The sequence below is a fragment of the Triturus cristatus genome, chromosome 4_2 (assembly GCF_964204655.1).
Source record: "Triturus cristatus chromosome 4_2, aTriCri1.1, whole genome shotgun sequence".
Classification (NCBI taxonomy): Eukaryota; Metazoa; Chordata; class Amphibia; order Caudata; family Salamandridae; genus Triturus; species Triturus cristatus.
The window spans coordinates 470,493,049-470,512,042 of NC_140586.1; the positions used below are offsets into that span (position 1 = coordinate 470,493,049).

The 18,994-nt window shown below is 43.5% G+C and overlaps 1 protein-coding gene across 1 annotated transcript in view; it reads right to left on the minus strand.

The window, feature by feature from the left end:
* LOC146834565 (interferon-induced protein 44-like) overlaps positions 1-18,994 on the minus strand; it is a 519,193-nt gene that overhangs the window by 121,132 nt on the left and 379,067 nt on the right. Inside the window, exon 6 of the mRNA XM_085601972.1 lies at positions 6,462-6,633. Coding sequence (XP_085458098.1) covers positions 6,462-6,633 — 172 coding nt within the window. The remainder of the gene's footprint in view (positions 1-6,461; positions 6,634-18,994) is intronic.

The following is an 18,994-nucleotide window of genomic DNA, read 5'->3' on the forward strand; positions in this document are numbered from 1 at the left end:
ATATATGAGAGGGTCTTATTTGCATCAAAATTATGGTTAGTGCTCTAAACAACTAAAATGAGGACATATTTTCTGGGTTTTCAAATAGCGACAAAGAACCTTTAAATTATTTGTAATCTTCATGTTTTTTTATCCAGTTGTAAACCACACAAAATGAGGTAGAGTGAAAAGCGGCCTTCATCTAATAGCAATTGCAAAATGTTTCAAGAGAGCACACATACTCTGTAAAAACTGCCCTCACCCACAACAAGTTGTGGCATGCTTCATCATCGGGCTGCTACTGACGCCTCTGCGCAGACCAACGCTAGAGGCGGAGCAATAGGGAGGGGTAAACAATACAACAGTGATACAAACAAACAAAAAGGCTGGATCCTTTGGTGCAGAAATAATGAGTTTTAAAACTGGCCCAGGGATATCTCTATAATAGATTTATTCCTGGATTCCCTAGTCAGATTAAAAAGGTATATATATATAAATGAATACAATCCACAGGTGCCTCGGTAATCCCACCACCTCCAGACCGAAGGGCGCGTCGGCGTTCCGGATCTCCGAGACTCGGTCCCAATATGCACCAAATCCTACGAAAGGAGAGTCGACGCCGTGTCGTTCAGCTAGTTCTCTTTATTGTCAGCTGGTGATGTTAGACGCGTTTCGCCTGTCCTGCAGGCTTGCTCACTTAGTGAGCAAGCCTGCAGGACAGGCGAAACGCGTCTAACATCACCAGCTGACAATAAAGAGAACTAGCTGAACGACACGGCGTCGACTCTCCTTTCGTAGGATTTGGTGCATATATAAATGAATATATACCGAATGGATAGTGGTGGAATGAGTTAATTAAGTGCTCACCACCCCTCCATTCTGCATAGCGGTCAACATGTTTCTGTCGGTTCAAAATCAAATCTCCGGCATTCCTCAGGACAAGTTAGATCCCTATGCCCTTTTTCCAAACCCCTCTTGCTACCCACTTTCGTGGGTTATACTCCACCTGTAAGTCTGGAGTCTTTCTCGTAACTTACTCTTTCAAATAGGAACAGAAAGATAAAAGACACGACAATAACACCAATTGTTTTCACATCAGATACAGAGACAATATTTTATAATGGGTGCTCTCAAACAAACTAAAGCAATTGTAAACCACCCAGTCGGTGTGACCAAACATTTAACATATGTGGTGCGAAATCCACCATCATAAATCAGCGGGCATTGTTAACTAAAGTAGAAAGACCAACAAGTAATAAAATAGTTTGTGTGACTACTTTTAATACATCTTCCACGGCTATCAAACGTATCATCTTGAAACATTGGCGCATTTTGAACTCCAGTGGCCTGAAACTTGAGAAACCCCTCTTTGCATTTAGAAGGGGCCAAAATATTAAGGATCAATTAGTACACTCTCACCCACAGAACAGCGCCCGGGGGGCTCCCCGGGAAGGTGGATTTCTAACACCAGTCACGGGACATACACAATGTGGGTCATGTGATGTCTGTTCCCTGACCAGAAACACAAAAGAGGTTGATGTGGGTTTGAAATACCCTTGGCAACAGCGAGTACATACCAACTGTAACTCGTCTAACGTGATTTACATGATCAGGTGTCCGTGTAATCTTATTTACATTGGGATGGCCTGTAGAAAGGTCAAGGTGAGGATTATGGAGCATAGGAGCAACATCAGGTGTTGCAGGACCAACACACGCCTCACTTTGCATGTTGCGGAAAAAGGGCACACAACACAGGACATATATTGGACTGTGTTGGATAAACCCACTATCAAACCTTCAACGAGGGACCCCTCACAATTCCTCTTCTTACGGGAGCAGAAGTGGGTATATCGTACAAAGAGTCATGAATCTGGACTCAATGATGATATACCGTGGTCTGCCCTAGGTAGAAAATGACCCAGTACTGGGGGTAGTATTCAATTGTTTAGAGGACCTGTGGGGTGAAGGAATATAGAGTTAAGAACACTAATGATAATGGCCTGTAAGTTGGGATTAGTGTTCCTTGTCTAAATGCAAGCACCAGTAGCACTAACGAGTAATCTACACGTAATGTTGAAGGGAGAGCTTGTGCTTATATGGAGTATACGCTGAACCTGGTAAACACATAAATGCTAGTGAACTTATTCCCCGACGATAGGCGTGCTTTGTTGAATGCACGCATCCCGTGATGAGAAAGCGGGTTTTTGTATATGTAGGCAATATACGCTAAACCTTGGTGAATTAGGGAGGTTAGCGGTCTAGCCTCAATGGTGATACGTGCCTTGCCACTCGTATGACGTTATGCGTGCATCGTCACTCGCACGCATCACGTGACGAGTGAGCGGAAGAGAAAACGCAAAGGGCATGGAAGCCAGAGGTATCTACACGGCACCAGGAGAGACGTATTCCGTAGGCGGCGCACCACTCTTGATGAAGTAAGGGGGATTGGGCCAGAAATTGAGGGAAGCAGAATATATTTTTGCTACATCCACTCGAGTACGTAATCTCAGCACTCAAGAACGTAATCTTAGCAGAGAAGGCTCATGATAGAAGGATAAGCTTTTCTCCTTTACCTTGGGGGTGATTTATGCGCTCAGCCATCCTCACAATAGGAGTCTCCATAGCCTCACGTTCACACGGGGGTTGTTGAGAGGGGAATTGTTGAGTATTTCTAAACACGAGCAAGATATTACGTATAGCACATACTTGATATAAACTCTTCGCCATAACACTAGGGAAGAACATCATCCTAGTAGTGTGTGTATCAGTCGGAATGAAATACAAATTGAAGAATTGAATACATTCTGTGATTTCCCTCCCACAGTGTGTGACTACAGAGGGTCGCTCTCTACTCCAGTGCCTTTTCTAGCAACTTGCTTAATAAACTCTGGTAAGAAGTGGGAAAGGCTGGACATCGCACGACCCTGTATGAGTGTATATAGGAATCTTTGATTAAGATAGGGGAAGTAACACCTTGATATCTTTGGAAAGCATGTTGGTGTGTTGGAGTGTGTTTTTTCTCATTTGATTCAGCACGTTACTCCTTGTGTGTGAAGTATATATATATATTTTAGTTGAATGGATATTAAGCACAAATTATGTGTTTCGGATATACCACTAGGAAGGCCATTGTTTGCCCGCTGATTTATGATGGTGGATTTCGCACCACATATGTTAAATTTTTGGTCACACCGACTGGGTAGTTTGCAATTGCTTTAGTTTGTTTGAGAGCACACATTATAAAATATTGTCTCTGTATCTGATGTGAAAACAATTGGTGTTATTGTCGTGTCTTTTATCTTTCAGTTCCTATTTGAAAGAGTAAGTTATGAGAAAGACTCCAGACTTACAGGTGGAGTATAACCCACGAGAGTGGGTAGCAAGAGGGGTTTGGAAAAAGGGCATAGGGATCTAACTTGTCCTGAGGAATGCCGGAGATTTGATTTTGAACCGGCAGAAACATGTTGACCGCTATGCAGAATGGAGGGGTGGTGAGCACTTAATTAACTCATTCCACCACTATCCATTGAGTATATATTCGTTTATATATATATACCTTTTTAATCTGACTAGGGAATCCAGGAATAAAACTATTATAGAGATATCCCTGGGCCAGTTTTAAAACTCATTATTTCTGCACCAAAGGATCCAGCCTTTTTGTTTGTTTGTATCACTGTTGTATTGTTTACCCCTCCCTATTGCTCCGCCTCTAGCGTTGGTCTGCGCAGAGGCGTCGGTTGGTGGAGGAGACAAGCTGGGTCAGTGGGGACATGGTGGTGCTTGTGGTCAAATAAACAGTCCACAGGAGCCCCACAATCAGGTCCAGCCATGGCCCCCAGCAAAATATCATGCAGCACCTCACAAAAGGGTAGCACCGGCTCAACACCTGACTAACCTGGATGAAGAACCCCAATGAGAGGGTCAGTAGACTTAGCCACCGAAGGAAGAGACAAATCTAAGGCCACAGCCACCCTTGCCAACATGCCTGCCAAAGAAGAGCTGTCCTCCGTAGCTAGGCCTAGAGGAGAAAGAAGGTCAGAAGCAGGGGATTCTAACCCACTTGCTTCACCTAGTTCAGTTAACCAACTGTCCATAAGAGGAACTGCAGACATTGGCCGTACCAAACCACCCCCATCTTCATCATCTTCCAAATAATGTTTATGTGATGGTTCTGCATGAACATGATGCATTGGTTCTGCACCCGACATTGATCGATACTGAACCGGTGTTGCACCAATGTCTGGAGAAGACCTTGGAAGGGTGTCAGAAGGCGCCAACACCATCGGAGCGAGCTCCACAGGCTCGTGTACTGGCACTGAGTTGGAGTCGATCGGCAAGACCGACACCATCAGAGTGATCCCCGAAGGCTCATGTACTGGTATCGAGCCGGAGTCAATCAGAGCTGAAGTTGTGAACCCAGAAGGGCTGTGCACCGATGTTGATGAAGACACAGGCCTAACTGCAGCCAAGTGCAAACCCGCCGGCGTGGGCACAGTTAAGGCATCCAACACGTCCTTAGGGCCCAATGCGCTCCAGGGGAAGGCGAAAATCCAAAAATGGCGGGGAGAACTGGATAGTAATCTCTTATTTGGGTCAGAGTTGCCCCGCCTGCAGGAAAGGCAAGGAGGCGCAGTAAAGACTCTTGCACGGGGTCCTAAGCCTCAGAGCGTGAGGAGCAGTGGGAAACCACATCGAGGCAACAAATCCGGGCGATGCTGTGACTTCGTTTGCTTGAGTCTAAACATATTGGTGGACATCGACTGGGAGTGACGTCCACGGGAACGACTCCTGGAATGTCTTCGCAAAGGAACCATAGAGTGAGGACACGCAGATTGATGAGAATTGGAGGATTGCAATAACCACACTGGCAGGAGCTTTATCTGTCACTCCCGCATCTACTTCGGCTTTAGATGTTGACAGGCACCGCACTTATGGTGCTCGCCTAAGAACCACATAAACACAGAATGAAGGTCCATGGCCGACATCTGTTAAGCACAAGACCCACAAGGTTTAAAGCCAGAGAGGGCATAGAAAATAGGCACACTGTCCAACACGAAAAAACATCGTAGTAGGCCAAAAAACGGACTGAGGGACCGCTTCTCTGGATCTGCGTTGCAGCGCGGAAAGGTAGAAACTGATGTCAGCGCATCGGGGATGGGCTTATATGGACTCCATGAATGTCACATCTGGTGGACAACGCTGCACGACGCCCTCCATTGATGTTCAGAGGTTCTGCTGGAAAATTTTCTGGATACAGTCTGGCATCTAAGGTAAGGAATCTGCGGTTAGATGTCTCTATCAGATATACTTTTTAAAGAAAAATTATGCAAAAGAAACCTCTGAAGGGCAACCCACAGCAGAGGTCAGTATCCAGTGTTCTGTAATGCTGCTACAGTAATTAGTTGTAAGCTTTTCAACAAACTCTGGAGGCACACTGGAACAAACCAGGGTGCAAGAAGTGGACCCAGAACTGGATGGCCTGGGCAAAATAAAGACTGCCTGCCTGCAGCATTGAATTTAGGGTACAAGGAAAAAACATGTCCAGTAAGGCCCTTTAAAGATGTGATAAAGAACAAGTTAAAAGCAGGAGGGAGGACTGGCTAACACACGAGGTGCATACTTGTCAAGTACCATGGGCAAAGCCAGTCAGGTCACCTCTAGAGCTTCTTGATATGGGCCCACGTCCAAGAGCAGAGATCAACCCCAGGCATTGGTATATACTGCAAAACCAGCTTGATGTGAGACACCTTAGAAAAGATGGTGGAATTTCCACCCAAAAAGTGCAAATATAATATTGAGGGGTTAAAAAGAAAAAAGAGATTACACCTACAAAGGGTTCATTTACTCAAGAAACAAACACAGGAATACATATTGATGGAGCACATACCTAATGGAAAGTGTACAAGCTGAAAGAAATATAACCCTGTATATAACTACACTGATGTGGAACTGAGGTTATGGAAGCTAACTGCGGACTCACCTACATGCATTAATTTGTTACCACTATAATTTTACGGTGGCCACTAATAATTTCAGTATCATAACTATGCAATTTCGCAGAAGTATACTCTGTGCACAAAAATATAATTTTGAAGAAAAGTAGATATTTCAACTTTGTGAGAAATCTTTTTCATGCCTAGATTAAAGTGGTTGATTGTCAAAGAGAATGATAATGCGCAATAGAGAGATGTGGCTGGTATCATGAGGGGGCAAATAATTTTAGACTTTTGTCTGGTGAGAAATATTGACTGGGCTGGGGAGCCAAGGCAAGAACCATGTATGTGCCTTGTAAGTACTGATCTACCAAAAAAAATTATTTACAGCTAAACAGTTGCACAAGTAAATATTAACAACACATTTATACCCTAAGCACCTCCTTTCTTTTTGGTGAATCTGATCTTGCCTGTAACTTTGAAAACAACAACAAACTTCTGAAATGGCTTCGCTTTCTTGGCTATGTTATTAAACATATGTATACTCACCATGTTTCCTAATCTTGATCCGCAACTGTCTCAGTTTTTCTTCCATTTTGTCTGAGAGAATGCCAACTTTACATGCATCCAGAATAAACACAACACAGTGTATCTTATCCTTGAGTGATGGAGATGAAAGGTAGCTGGAAGTACTTGGTTGAATAGAGGCTGTAGGATTAAACTGTTTATAAACAAATTAGTGAATCATTCACTTAAAAAAAACTAGCATTACACATGATTGTAGCATAAGAAGAAAATGAAAAAGCATTATAAGTATTTTGGGGATAGCATGTTCTATAGATGCAGAAACAAGCATTCCTTGATTATTTACATTCAGAAATGATTTTTGTTTAACAGAGAAGTGAATTCAACAGAAGAACTGAACAGAGTACAGATATTCACTATTTTACCCGGCCCTCATCACATCATCCAAAACAAATCTGGAGAATATGCCAAATACTTATCAGGTCTACTTTCTAGAAAATAAAGCAGGTGTTATGTCATGTTAGGTAGAGCGTGCTATCACCCGGGAGGGTATCATGGTTCTGAGCTGATGTGTCTCTAACCAAACCTAGGGCCCGGTGGGACTACTCAAAAAGCCAGGTTTTCAGCTTCTTGGGGAAGGAGGAGAAGATTCTTATGTGTAGCAGCAGGTCATTCCATGCTTTCGGAGCAATGTAGGAGAAGGCTCAACTGCCGGATCTTGTTTTCCCAATGCGTGGAATGTGTGCAAGTAGCAGACTAGACGAGCAGAGGTGTCTGGAAGGTTTGTGAAAGCAGATTAGATTATTGAGGAATGCTGGGCCATTGTTATATAGTGCCTTGAATATGTGGATTAGGAGTTTGAATTGTGCTCATTTGTGTATGGGGAGCCAGTGAAGGTCATTCAGGTGAGTGTAATGAGAGTACAGCGCGAGAGGTCGGGAGAGATTCTGGTCTCCAAGATCTGAATGGACTGCAGCCTTTTGGTGAGTTCTTTGTTCACGGTTTGTAGTGTGTTCCTGAGGTCTAGCTTGTTTGTGACAAGGGCTGCATGATGGTTTTCTGGGTGCTCACTGGGAGTAATTTGAAAATCTTCCTCAGCATCTTAAAGGTTTGGACCTATGAGGCAGTGACAGTGTTGACTTGGGTGGTCAATTCAAGTTTGCTGTTGAGGACGATTCCAAGGCTCTTGGTGTGGGTGGTGGGGTTGGGTGTTGGTCCTAATTCTGTTGGCTACCAGGTGGAGTCCCACAGTGAAGTGCTGTTACCGAAGCTTCAGACAGTTGGTCTTCATCCAGTGGGAGATTTCAGTCATGCATGCACTGAATTTTACCCAGGTACAGGGCCTCTTGCTTGTGTGGGAGAGAATTAGTTCTGTCGTTGGAGAGGACATTTAAGTTGGGAGAGTGTACAATGCTGGCTAGAGGAATCATGTATGAGTTGAAGAGGCGAGGTTCAGGAAAGCTCCCTGCAGAAACTCTGCAGATCAGGTTTCAGGCGTTCGAGGTGTACAATGCCAGGCTGATTCACTGGGTCCTTCCACTTAAGAAGGAGCATATTCATCACAGTGCATGTCTTTGGATTATGAAATTATGTAGGTTTTCTGTGAGGATGTGGTGGGAGACTGTGTCAAAAACTGCAGAGAAGTCTAGGAGGATGAGGGTACTGTGTCTCCCCCATCCAGAGTTATGCGAATGTCATCCATGGTGGTGATGAGGGCAGTTTTAGTGCTGTGGTTGGGTCTGAAACCAGACTGAGTGGTGTCAAAGCTTTGGTGGTCATTGAGGTATTTCACGAGGTGCCTGTTGATGATTTTCTCTAAGACCTTGGCAGGGAATGCTAGCAGGGAAATTGGTCTGAAGTTAGCAAACGTTAAAGGGTTCTCTGCAGTCCTTTGGTGTAGATGTGGTGGGGACAGGGGTCCATTGGGGCCCCAGAGAGGATGGACTTCATGTTGGCAGCAGTTTCCTCTGGGGTGATGGGCAATGCAGTAACCATTGGTTCTCTGGATAAGATGGGGAGGCATTTGGACCAGTCTGTTGGGTCAAGCTGCAGCTTGAAGTTGCTGTAAATGGTGATTTTGTTGCTAAAAAATTGAGAGAGATTATTGTAGGGTTCCTGTGATTGAGTTGGAGGCAGCTGCTGACAAGGTGAAATCCTTCATGACAGACAAGATTTCTTTGCTTCTGTTGGTGCTGACACTGATGTGGTCTGCCAGAGTAACGCGTTTGGTTGTCCAGATCATTTTGTGGTAGCGTCTAGATCTAGTTGTATAGCTGTGCTTGAGGTGGGCCAGGGAGTCGGAGCAGAAGGTGATCAAATTGTAGAAATTCTGGATGGTTTTGGTGAGGCTGTTGCTGGTTTCAGGCGGTGGGTGAGAGAAGTGTTCCAGTCCTTGTCAGAGATGCTGTTTCAATTTCAGCAGGCTGGTCTTCTGTTGGTGCATATGCACTGGACGGGGAGCCTGAACTTCACAATGGTATAGCCTGTTCAGGAGACTGATGTGGGCTCGTCGCCCTGGATTTTGCAGAATATGAAGAAAATAGGGTCCCGTGGCGTCGGTAGGTCAATTTACTCATTGGGTGAGGCCCAGGCTTCCAAGGTCTTTGATGAGTGCTTTTGAGTTGGGGTTGGCGTGGTCTTCCAGGTGGAAGTTCAGGACTCAGAGTAGGATGAAATTGCTAGCATTGAGGGAGAGTGGTGCGACGAAGTCAGTGATGGTGTCGATGTAGTTGGTGCGTGGTCCTGGTGGTCTGCACATGGGAGTGCCACTTTGAGTAAAATTGGCAGTGACGTGGTGCTTCAACAACAGGTGTTCCATGTTGCTGGATGATGTATCCATGAATGCAATTGATAGCATTTTATTTTAACTATGGCAATTCCGCCTCTGGGCATGTAAAGTCTGTCTTGCTGGTGATCTTGTACCTGGGGGAGTATGATGATGTCAGGAGCTGATGAGGGGTTCAGCCAGGTTTCCATGAGGAAATGTAGGTCTGGTTTTAGTGCAGCAGGTCCAAGATCTCTGGGGCATGTTTGGTGAGTTAGTGGGTGTTGAGGAGCAAGCATATGAGTGTGGAGTGTTGTGTGGGTGGTTGCAGTACTGTGTGAGTGAGAGACAGTGGGGTACTGGATGCTGTGCGTAAGGGTGCTGTGAGTGTTGGTTGTGGGTAAGTGCATGAAAACTTGCAGGAAGTGCAGGAGAACACTCACTTGGTGTTGACTTGTGCAGCGACTTGTATGGCGAGGTAGTGGTGGGGGGAGTAGTGGCCAAGGTTGAGGGCACAGAGGTTTCCAGCAGGGTAGTGGCGGAAGGACCAGGATTCCTCGTACTGAGCGCAGTTCAGGAGTAGACTGGCACAAACTGACTTGCCTTTAGAGTGTCTGCTGGAGTGTCCACTGCGTGCCTATGCTGCGCCTTCTATTAAGCAGGTCCTGGAAGGGTGAGGAGAGTTGTCATTCCTGTGCAGATGGATGATGGCAAATCATAATGGAACACCTGTTGTTGAAACACCACGTCACACCAATTTTACTCAAAGTGGCACTCCCATGTGCAGACCACCAGGACAACGCACCAACTTCATCGACACCATCGCTCACTTCATTGCACCACTCGCCCTCAGGGGTGTCACTTTCTGTGCAGATGGAGTATGGAAATGAGCCTTCTTGCTTGGTTTCTTCTTTTAAAGACAGTTTTAGTGGGAAACACTTCCTGTGCAGATGGATATGGGAAAACCAGTGATGTCATGTCTTGTGCACATGAATGATGGCGATGAGTCCTCTTGCTTGGCTTTTTCTTTTAAAGACACGTTGAGTGCTGAAGAACCATGTGCTATACAAATGACGAATTTGATGAGTATCTTTTTTTATAAATCCTTTCCCATTTTGCAATATACTGTGTATTGACACCAGTGATGTATTCACAGAATCATTGCAGATGGACTGTTCTCAAACCCTGAGTTTGGTTAAATGGTAAGACACACTGAAGGAGGATTCGTGGGGGCTGGGATACTTAGGAGTAACCCTCCTGGTATTGGTTTGAGCAGGTTTATAGGGCTCCCTAAGAAATGCACAGTGGAAGAACCGAAGGAGAGTAGGATTATTCATTCTAAGAATTTGTATTGTTTTATTTGTATTAACACGTCTTTGATTCGATTGCTGTTTGTATGTTGACAGAGCATTGCAAAAGGGATCAACACACAACTGGAGTCCTTACAACATCTGATGTATATGCAAACAGTTAAAACTTTTAGCAACAAAAAAACATAATTCTGCGCTTTGGCATCGTGTCCGGCCCATGTTCATTTTAAGTTCTGGTTCAACTGGTCAACTATGTTGGCGCATCTTCCAGATATATTATATTAGTATACTTACTGTGGAGTATCAAGTGAACGAGTATGTTTATTAACATGTTTTTTCAGGGTACCAGGTGATCTCTTGTTGGAAGCTATAATAGTAACATGTCCTAGCATAATACATTGAGCAGGTGACAAGGTTCATTATGAGGGGCCAGGTGTACTAAGAATGGAGTTGGCAAAAGTGGTTTGAAAATTGTGCACCAACTTTTATCAAATCCATTCTGTTCTTACATACAGACCGATGTACTAAAAGGTCTGTTCGCAAAAACTCGATTTATAGTGGGTCAAATTGCGACCCACTATGAATTGCAGTGATTACAGGGATGGTGGCCCTACTGAGATCCGGAGACCGTCATGTCTGCGATTGCTTTTTTAAACCCGTTTTCCTTAGAGAAAAATGGGATGCATCTAAAACAAAAACAAAAATTGTAACAAAATGTTTTTAAGATATGGCAACCCTTAAAAAAATACTCTTTTGAACATTCTCAAAGGGGAAGGGGTACATGGGGACCCCGTCCCGTTTGTGAATGGCTTCCACTACTTTTGTGTAGTCCGTAATACGCTAATCGGTATTTGGAAGGGCTGCCCTAAACACGCCCCTTCCTAACAATGTTTTGGTATTGGCCACAAACCTCAAATGAAATTCAGTAACGTGTTACCAAATCGCAACTTGGGTTTGTTATATGTCTAAATTCATATTTGCTGTTAAAAATGGCCTGCTTCTGCGAATCAGACATTTTGCTAATGTATACAATCTTCATACATCTGGCCAAGATGCTCAGCTTGGAACACTCAGAAAAAGTAGTGTTTTTGGAGGAACTGAGGAATTCTTTGACCAATCTAGGGTTTTGAGGGACACAATACAGGAGAAACGCATTTCCTTTTCGATGGAAAAGTCTTACTCTGCAGAAGAGGCAATAATTACAGACAAGGGGGTGTGGGAGCTGAGGCATCAGTCTAGTATCTGTGTACAAAGGCAGAAGGATCTTCCAGAGTTCTCTCTTGCACCCACTGCAGAAAATGCATCAGTTTTCAGTGTTTTCAGTCCTGGCTTAGAAGTCCCCTGAGTGACATTCTCACACTGATGGTAAAGGAGTCCCTCTCACCTCATCTATCTTTTATTTGTACTGAATTACATGCTAAGTGTGTTTTTTCAGACAGCTAGAAAGGAAGACAGTGTACGGCAGCTCCGTACTTCTTCCACAACAGTGGCATTCTGTCAAGATACCATTAATGTATATATGAAATACATTTGTGTTTTATGACAGGATTACAGAGCACAGGGTATGTAAGTTACCAGGGAATAAAATCACTTAACAGACTGTGGCTAAAATCTGCAGTTGCTTTTTTGGTTTATCAAATATTTTTCTACTAGTACCAATTTAGCTTGCATATACCCCCCAAATATATTAGAGGTGGGTGAAAAGTACAGGTGAAAGGTAGTTTAACGCATGGCTGCACAGGGAGTGTTCACTGGCCAGCTATGTTAAATGGCAAGTTGAAAAATATGATTTTCTAAGCTCCCTGAAGAAGTATTTATTAAGTTGGATATTAATAACTATGTGCAATATGCCTCTTACCATCAGAAAAGGTCAGTTAGTGATTAATTGAATGCTCGAGGAACTAATCTCAAGGAGTGCCATACCAATTGAGGACTACTTATGTAAACAAATATTGGGGAACAATTGGGGTTGATAATTGCACAGGTCAAATTTAAATATCCTAAAGAAGGCGGGCAAATTTGTTCAAATCAAGCACTAGCATTCTATATTATTTTAGAAGGAATAAACATGGGTTATAGGGCCATATGCACAGACATCTGGTAGCAAATGTTTTGTGACCAGTAAAGAATTTTAAGACCCAACATATATTAATAAGTCGGTATTTTAAATTTAAAAATTCCAAATGGGTGGAATTTGACCTACCTCATAGGTATTAATGCGGTATATCACAAATTGTGATTCACTATAAATATAAAATAGAGGCAGTCACTGGGATGACAGCCTGCTGGGGTCAGCAGAACACCTTGTCTATGATTGTTTTTTAGTAAAGCAAACCTTTTTTATAGTACTGCAAATTTTCCTTGAAGAAAACAGGACTGCATTTAAAAAAGAAAAGTACACTTTTTATTTGTTTAAAGAGTTTAACAAATCTTTCTCTTACATTCACAAAGTGGAAAGAGTCCCAAAGGGAACCCTTCCCTTTTGTGGATGTATTACGAACTCCTTTGAGTGTCTGAAAAATATCAATGTGTTATGGCCAAATTTCAGTTGGAAAACAGTGATACAGGAGATACTGATACTATATCTGGAAGGGTCTGTTGCAATTTTTCTGAAAGGATACTGATTTGGTATCTGGAAGGGGTGTTTTGTCATTCATTGCAGATACCAAATCAGTATCCATTCGGAAACCCATTTTTGGAGTTGACATAAATTCTAGAAACTATATCCACACCTGTTTCCTCAGACTATAAACCCTCTCAGTCGTTTAATACTTAATTAAAAAATTGTAACATTTGGTAGGAATAAGTATTATTACATTTTATATTTGAATGAACAGGCATTTTTCAAGAAGGTTTCTGCAGGCATAGCTCATATTGAAAAGGAATAGAGGTGAGACCCTCTGAATGAGTGATTTTTAGACATTTCATTTTTATTTGTACTTCTCCCACTTCCATTTCTTGCTAGCTGCATTTGACTTCACAACTGCACACAGACTTCAAAACCATTTGTATTATGAGTTAAATAAAAGGAAATAATGGCAAATGTTTTAAAATATATATTTATAGTCTATAAAAATGCCCTATTTGTAACTCGTACAGCACTACCATTAAAGGTGTACATTCCAATATCAGTGAAAAGAAAGATGAAGATATTAAAAAAATATATATTTGAAGCAATTTACATTTTCCGTTTAATGCAGGAGGGCATGTTTGTAGTGTGAGAAAGGTAAAAAGCCATTTTTGGCTCAAGAAATGTGTATGTCTTAAGCCGGAATCGGTGTGCTGGTAAATATGTGTGCAAAAATGATCAATTAAAACATTTTAAAATAATTAGTATTGAAACTCAGATAGAACAGAGCAACAATTTTAAAAAGAATGCAACAAGTGTCATGGATTTACAGGCTAGGAACACTTCAAATATATATTACAAATGCATGGAAAGGAATGTTTTGGAAACCTATTTATTGCAAGGAACTTGTAATAGCATAAATGAGAACCATTCCCATCCACACAAATCCTGCCTTCTCACACGAAAGTGAATTGGTCTGATGCTGTCTTATCATACAGCTTGCCTCCCAGTGCAGGCTTATGTTTTTTAAGATAGGTGTGCACTTTAGTAACACTCTGATCTTCACAGGCAGCTGTTGGGGGTGGGGACATGCATGGTGATTTGTGGGTTGATACTATAAGGAGGTTTTTCTCAACTACCAGCTATGAATCTCCTAGATAAATAGCAACTGACTGGCAGCGAATCACAATGCTGGTAAGGTTATGGTTATCTAAAGTACAAACATTCATCAAAAGGGTATCGTGGTGATAAAAAGGGGGAAAAACCCTCATAAACTTTAGGCCAAGATTCTCAGCTAATCGGTGAGATTTAGGTAAAGCAAACAAGAGAACAGTATTCAGAGCTTTCCTAAACTTCTCAAAGTTTGGCTCTTGACATAGAGCAAGCGAGAGTGAATTTCATTTTATGGCAGCTCCCAGAGAATGCCTGAACCCCCAAAGACTTCCAATGGAATCAGGGACATCGAGAAGCAGCTACCCCCGATCTCAACTTTGCCTGGGGGAAAACTACTCAAGATGCTGACCGAAATGAAGGGGTTTGAAGGTATATACAACTTTGTGTATCAGGAAAATCCATTTACATGTGATCTGTTCCTTAACCAGCAGTAAGTGAAAAACAGGGTAAATGTGATGTATTCACTTTAGACCCAAAGCAAAATTGGTAGTATAACTTTGCACCAGTGAAAGCTTGGGGAACGTATTTTGAGATTGATCCAGAAAAATGAAATGCAGTATTCCAATGACGCAGAAATGAAAACATTCAGAATTTGTACAATATGAGAAAAGAAGATCAGGTGAAGAATCTGTTCTAAAGTACAGAGTTGAATAAAAAAAAAAAGAACTTACTATAACAGTAATCTGACTTCTTTAGACACACAAATAGAGACCAGAACAGAAGATCCTAAAAAAAGAAAGGCCTCAATTGTCATAGAATTTCTGTATCTCCAATTATTTTCCAATAGCTCTAGACCTCAGGGAAATATATAGATGAGAAGCATAGCTTGTAACATCACCCAAGATTTGTAAAATAACTTGCATGTCATCTGCATACATAAAAAGCCCAAGCCAAAACACTGGATAAGGTTACTTTAATCCCGCGAGCGGGACACCCAAGATGGCCGCTGTGGCTTACCTGGGAGACAAGGTGGTTGTCTCTCCAGCAAAAGCGGTACGTCGACCAAGTTACCGCCGCATCGCTAGAAGCGCCGCCGGCACATGAAACGTGGAGAGAGAGAGACTCAGACCTACGAGGGAAGGAGACGCTGTGAAGAAATGACGACGTGGAGGCTGAGAGTGAGGAGCCTGAGAAGAGGATCCAGAAGAGGAAAGCAGCAGCAGAGGTCAGCGTGGACAAGGCGCAACTACAGACAGGAACTCCAGCTGAAGCATACTACGGAGAACAGCCTAGAGGCAACATCTGCCAGTCCAACCGTCCTGAGCAGAAAGAGGAGGTCTGAACTCCTTCTGCCATGACCCAGGAGGGCCGTTGCTATAGGCAAGTTCCTCTCCTCTGTTATGTCGCCGTAGGGAGGTGGTGGAGGCTGTAAAATTGCATCAGAGCACTTCATGTAATGAAGCACGCAACACAACCACCAGGGGTTTTCGGTGGGGGTCTACGCAGGAGTCCCGGAGCATTTCTTCTTATGTTCTATTGTTCTTTTTTTTATTTTGAGGGTAAAATATACTTCCATCCCTCTGCGGCTGCTCATTGAGTGAAGGAGAAGAGAAAAGCAAGTCCTGCTATATCCTGAGGGGAGAAAGAAGCACAGCACACAGAGGAAGACTACTTCCCATATCTGTGAAATTTCCTATAGAACCTCAGTTTTTTTGTTGTTTGTTTTTGTTGTATGGTGGAACAGACCACAGAATAAAATAACTACTAGTACGACAGAACTTCATTTTTGTGTGTGTACCCCTTATTATCCCACTGAGCGATTGCAGTGGTGTCAAAAGTGGGATAGTGTCATTGCCTCATCATGACCCAACCCGTTACTATGGAGGCCATTATCACTCAGTTGGCTGAGGGACAGCAACACCTCCAATTAGTGTTGGAACAGCAAAACCAGGCGGCCCAAAAAAAAGGCAGGCTTTCCAAATGGCACTGAGAGAACAAGCTGCATTAAGGGCTTCTAATCAACAAACACAAGATACTGCTATACTACACCCTACGGATGCTATCTCTGCCGCGAGGGTACACCCAAACGTTCCTAGCTCTATCCTACAAAAAAATTCCAAGATGGCGATGACCCCGACAATTGTTTTGTCAATTTTGAGAGGGTGGCAACAACTGCTGTGTGGCCCCCAGAGAGTTGGGGCCAGTATATAGCACCCCTACTTTCTGGGGAATTACAGGTGGCATATCAAGCTGCCAACACTGATGGTACTACGCCCTATCCAGATATAAAGAAGGCCATCTTTGAAAGGTTAGGTCACAACCAGGAATACTACCGAACAAGGTTCCGTAAAGAGCGGTGGGTAGCAGGGGTTAATCCTAGAGCTCCATATTATAGGATCAGGGACCTTGGGAATAGGTGGCTGCAACCTGAAACTACAACACTTGAGGAGGTTACCGAAAAGATATACCTCATACATTATTTAGAAGCCCTACCACCAAATACCGGACGGTACAAACCACCGTGGAGCTAGCATGTGTCTACCACAGATCCCCAGAGTTTAAACCTCATCCAACAAAAAGTCCTTTTACTCTTTAAAAACCCGTTGTAAGAACTGGGGGGATACTAGAATACCCAGAGTGTCTAAATCCCTACCTAATGCTCCGGCACCAACCCAACCGCCACAAACAGGGGCCCAGTGTTCTGTTGTGCGGAGTGGGTCCACATTGCCCAGAACTGTCCATTAAAAACTGAGGGAACAAAACCTATGGATGTAGGAGTGTTAAGGAATCGGGTTATGATCACAGGAGGGACTCAAGGGCAGTACAAAATGCCCATACGGCTGAACGGAAGGCCAGTGGAGGCCTTGTTAGGTACTGGCTGTCATCATAGCATTGTCTGTAGGGATCTAATCCCTCTTAATCGGATTTTGTGCGAAGAAGAGATACAGGTTTAATGTATCCATGGGGACGTATGTTCGTACCCTCTAGCGGAAGTGATTGTAGAAATTAACGGAGACCCTCAGGTGCAGAAGGTGGGAGTGGTTCCTGTATTGGTAGAAAAAGTACTACTAGGCACTGACCTCCCGAACTTTGATGAATATGTGGTCAAACTAGCAAAGGAAGCTTCTAACCTGGACTGGTTGAGAGAGGCCCCTTTCTGTACGTCGGATGTAAAAAGCACACAAACAAAAACCATAAAAACCAAGGCCGATAAAAGGAAAGAAAGAGAACTGTATAGGCAATCTTCCCAGCCCGCTGGCACGTGCTTTCTTTCTTCCCCAGGGAGTGAACACATGCGAATCTGGAGTTTCAGGGCAGACCAGAGAGAAGACAGCACATTAGTCTACGCCTGGAAACAAGCAGGAGAAAAAAAATACCACAAAAAGGTAGGCCCCTATTTCTGTATTAAAAAGGGTCTTCTCTACAGGATTTGTGGGACTCCCAACAAGCACATACAACAATTAGTTGTCCCAATAGCCTTCAGGGAACAAGTCATACATCTCGCTCATAGTCTGGCCGGGGGAGGGCACAATGGGCAAGAACACACTCTAAAATACCTGCTAGAGAAGTTTTACTGGCTAGAGATTTATAAGGAGGTGGCTAAGTTCTGTGCTTCATGTCCCAGATGCCAATTGGTAAATCATTCGACCGAAAAGAAAGCCCCTCTATACCCACTGTCCATTGTTGATATACCGTTTAAAAGAGTAGGTATGGACCTGGTAGGCCCCCTTCCGCTCTCCGCATGAGGCCAATATATCCTAGTCCTAGTGGACTATGCCACTAGATACCCCAAGGCTATTCCCCTCGCCAGTATTACTACCCTTTCAGTAGCCCAGGTTATGGGCTCCTTCATCTCTCGGGTGGGTTTTCCCTGTGAACTGTTGACCGATCAAGGAACACCGGTTATGTCCCGACTCATGAAAGAAGTATGTAAGTTACTGGGTGTCCGCCAGATTAGAACCGCTGTGTACCATCCACAAACCGAAGGTCTGGTTGAACGATATAACAGGACCAAAAAGACTATTCTAAAAAAAGAGTATCAGTGAGACCGGGAAGGACTGGAACCGCAAGCTTCCCCTCATCCGCTTTGCTATTAGAACCCATGAAAAGGCATCAAACGGGTTTAGTCCTTTTAAACTCCTGTTTGGTCGAAAACCCAGCACAGTCCACAGTCTTCTTCGGTACGCTGCATCCTTAAAACAAACCCTTTCCACCCTCTTGGAAAAGGTACACCTTAACAGTGAGCAGGCTCAGCTGAAACAAAAGACATATTACGACAAAGGGGCCAAAACAAGACACCTGGCTGTTGGACACAATGTATTGATTCTCCAACCATCCTGTGAAAAAAACTATTAGCGACCTAGCAAGGACCGTATGTAGTAAAAAAGAAGGTAACCCCTGTCACATATAGGGTATCCATCCCCCATAAAGGGAGTAATGACCAGATCTATCACATTAACCTACAAAAAAAATGGGAAGACCCTACTTTCCAGGTTGGAGTTGTGATAAAAAAAAGTCACCCTTACAGAGCCCCTAGAAATCACGTTCCCAACTGTTCTGAAGACTACACCAGAAAGACCCAGTGTTGGAGAGAACTTAACATCCCAACAGCGGCATCAACTGTACATCTTCTTAGACCGCTATCCCGGATTGTGTTCTATCATACCTGGCCGTACCGCCCTAGCAAAACATGATATCAAAACAGAAAGCGGGAAGATAATAAAACTAAGACCCTATAGAATTCCTGCGGTCCGGCGACAGGCCATACAACAAGAGGTAAAAGCTATGTTACAAGCCGGTA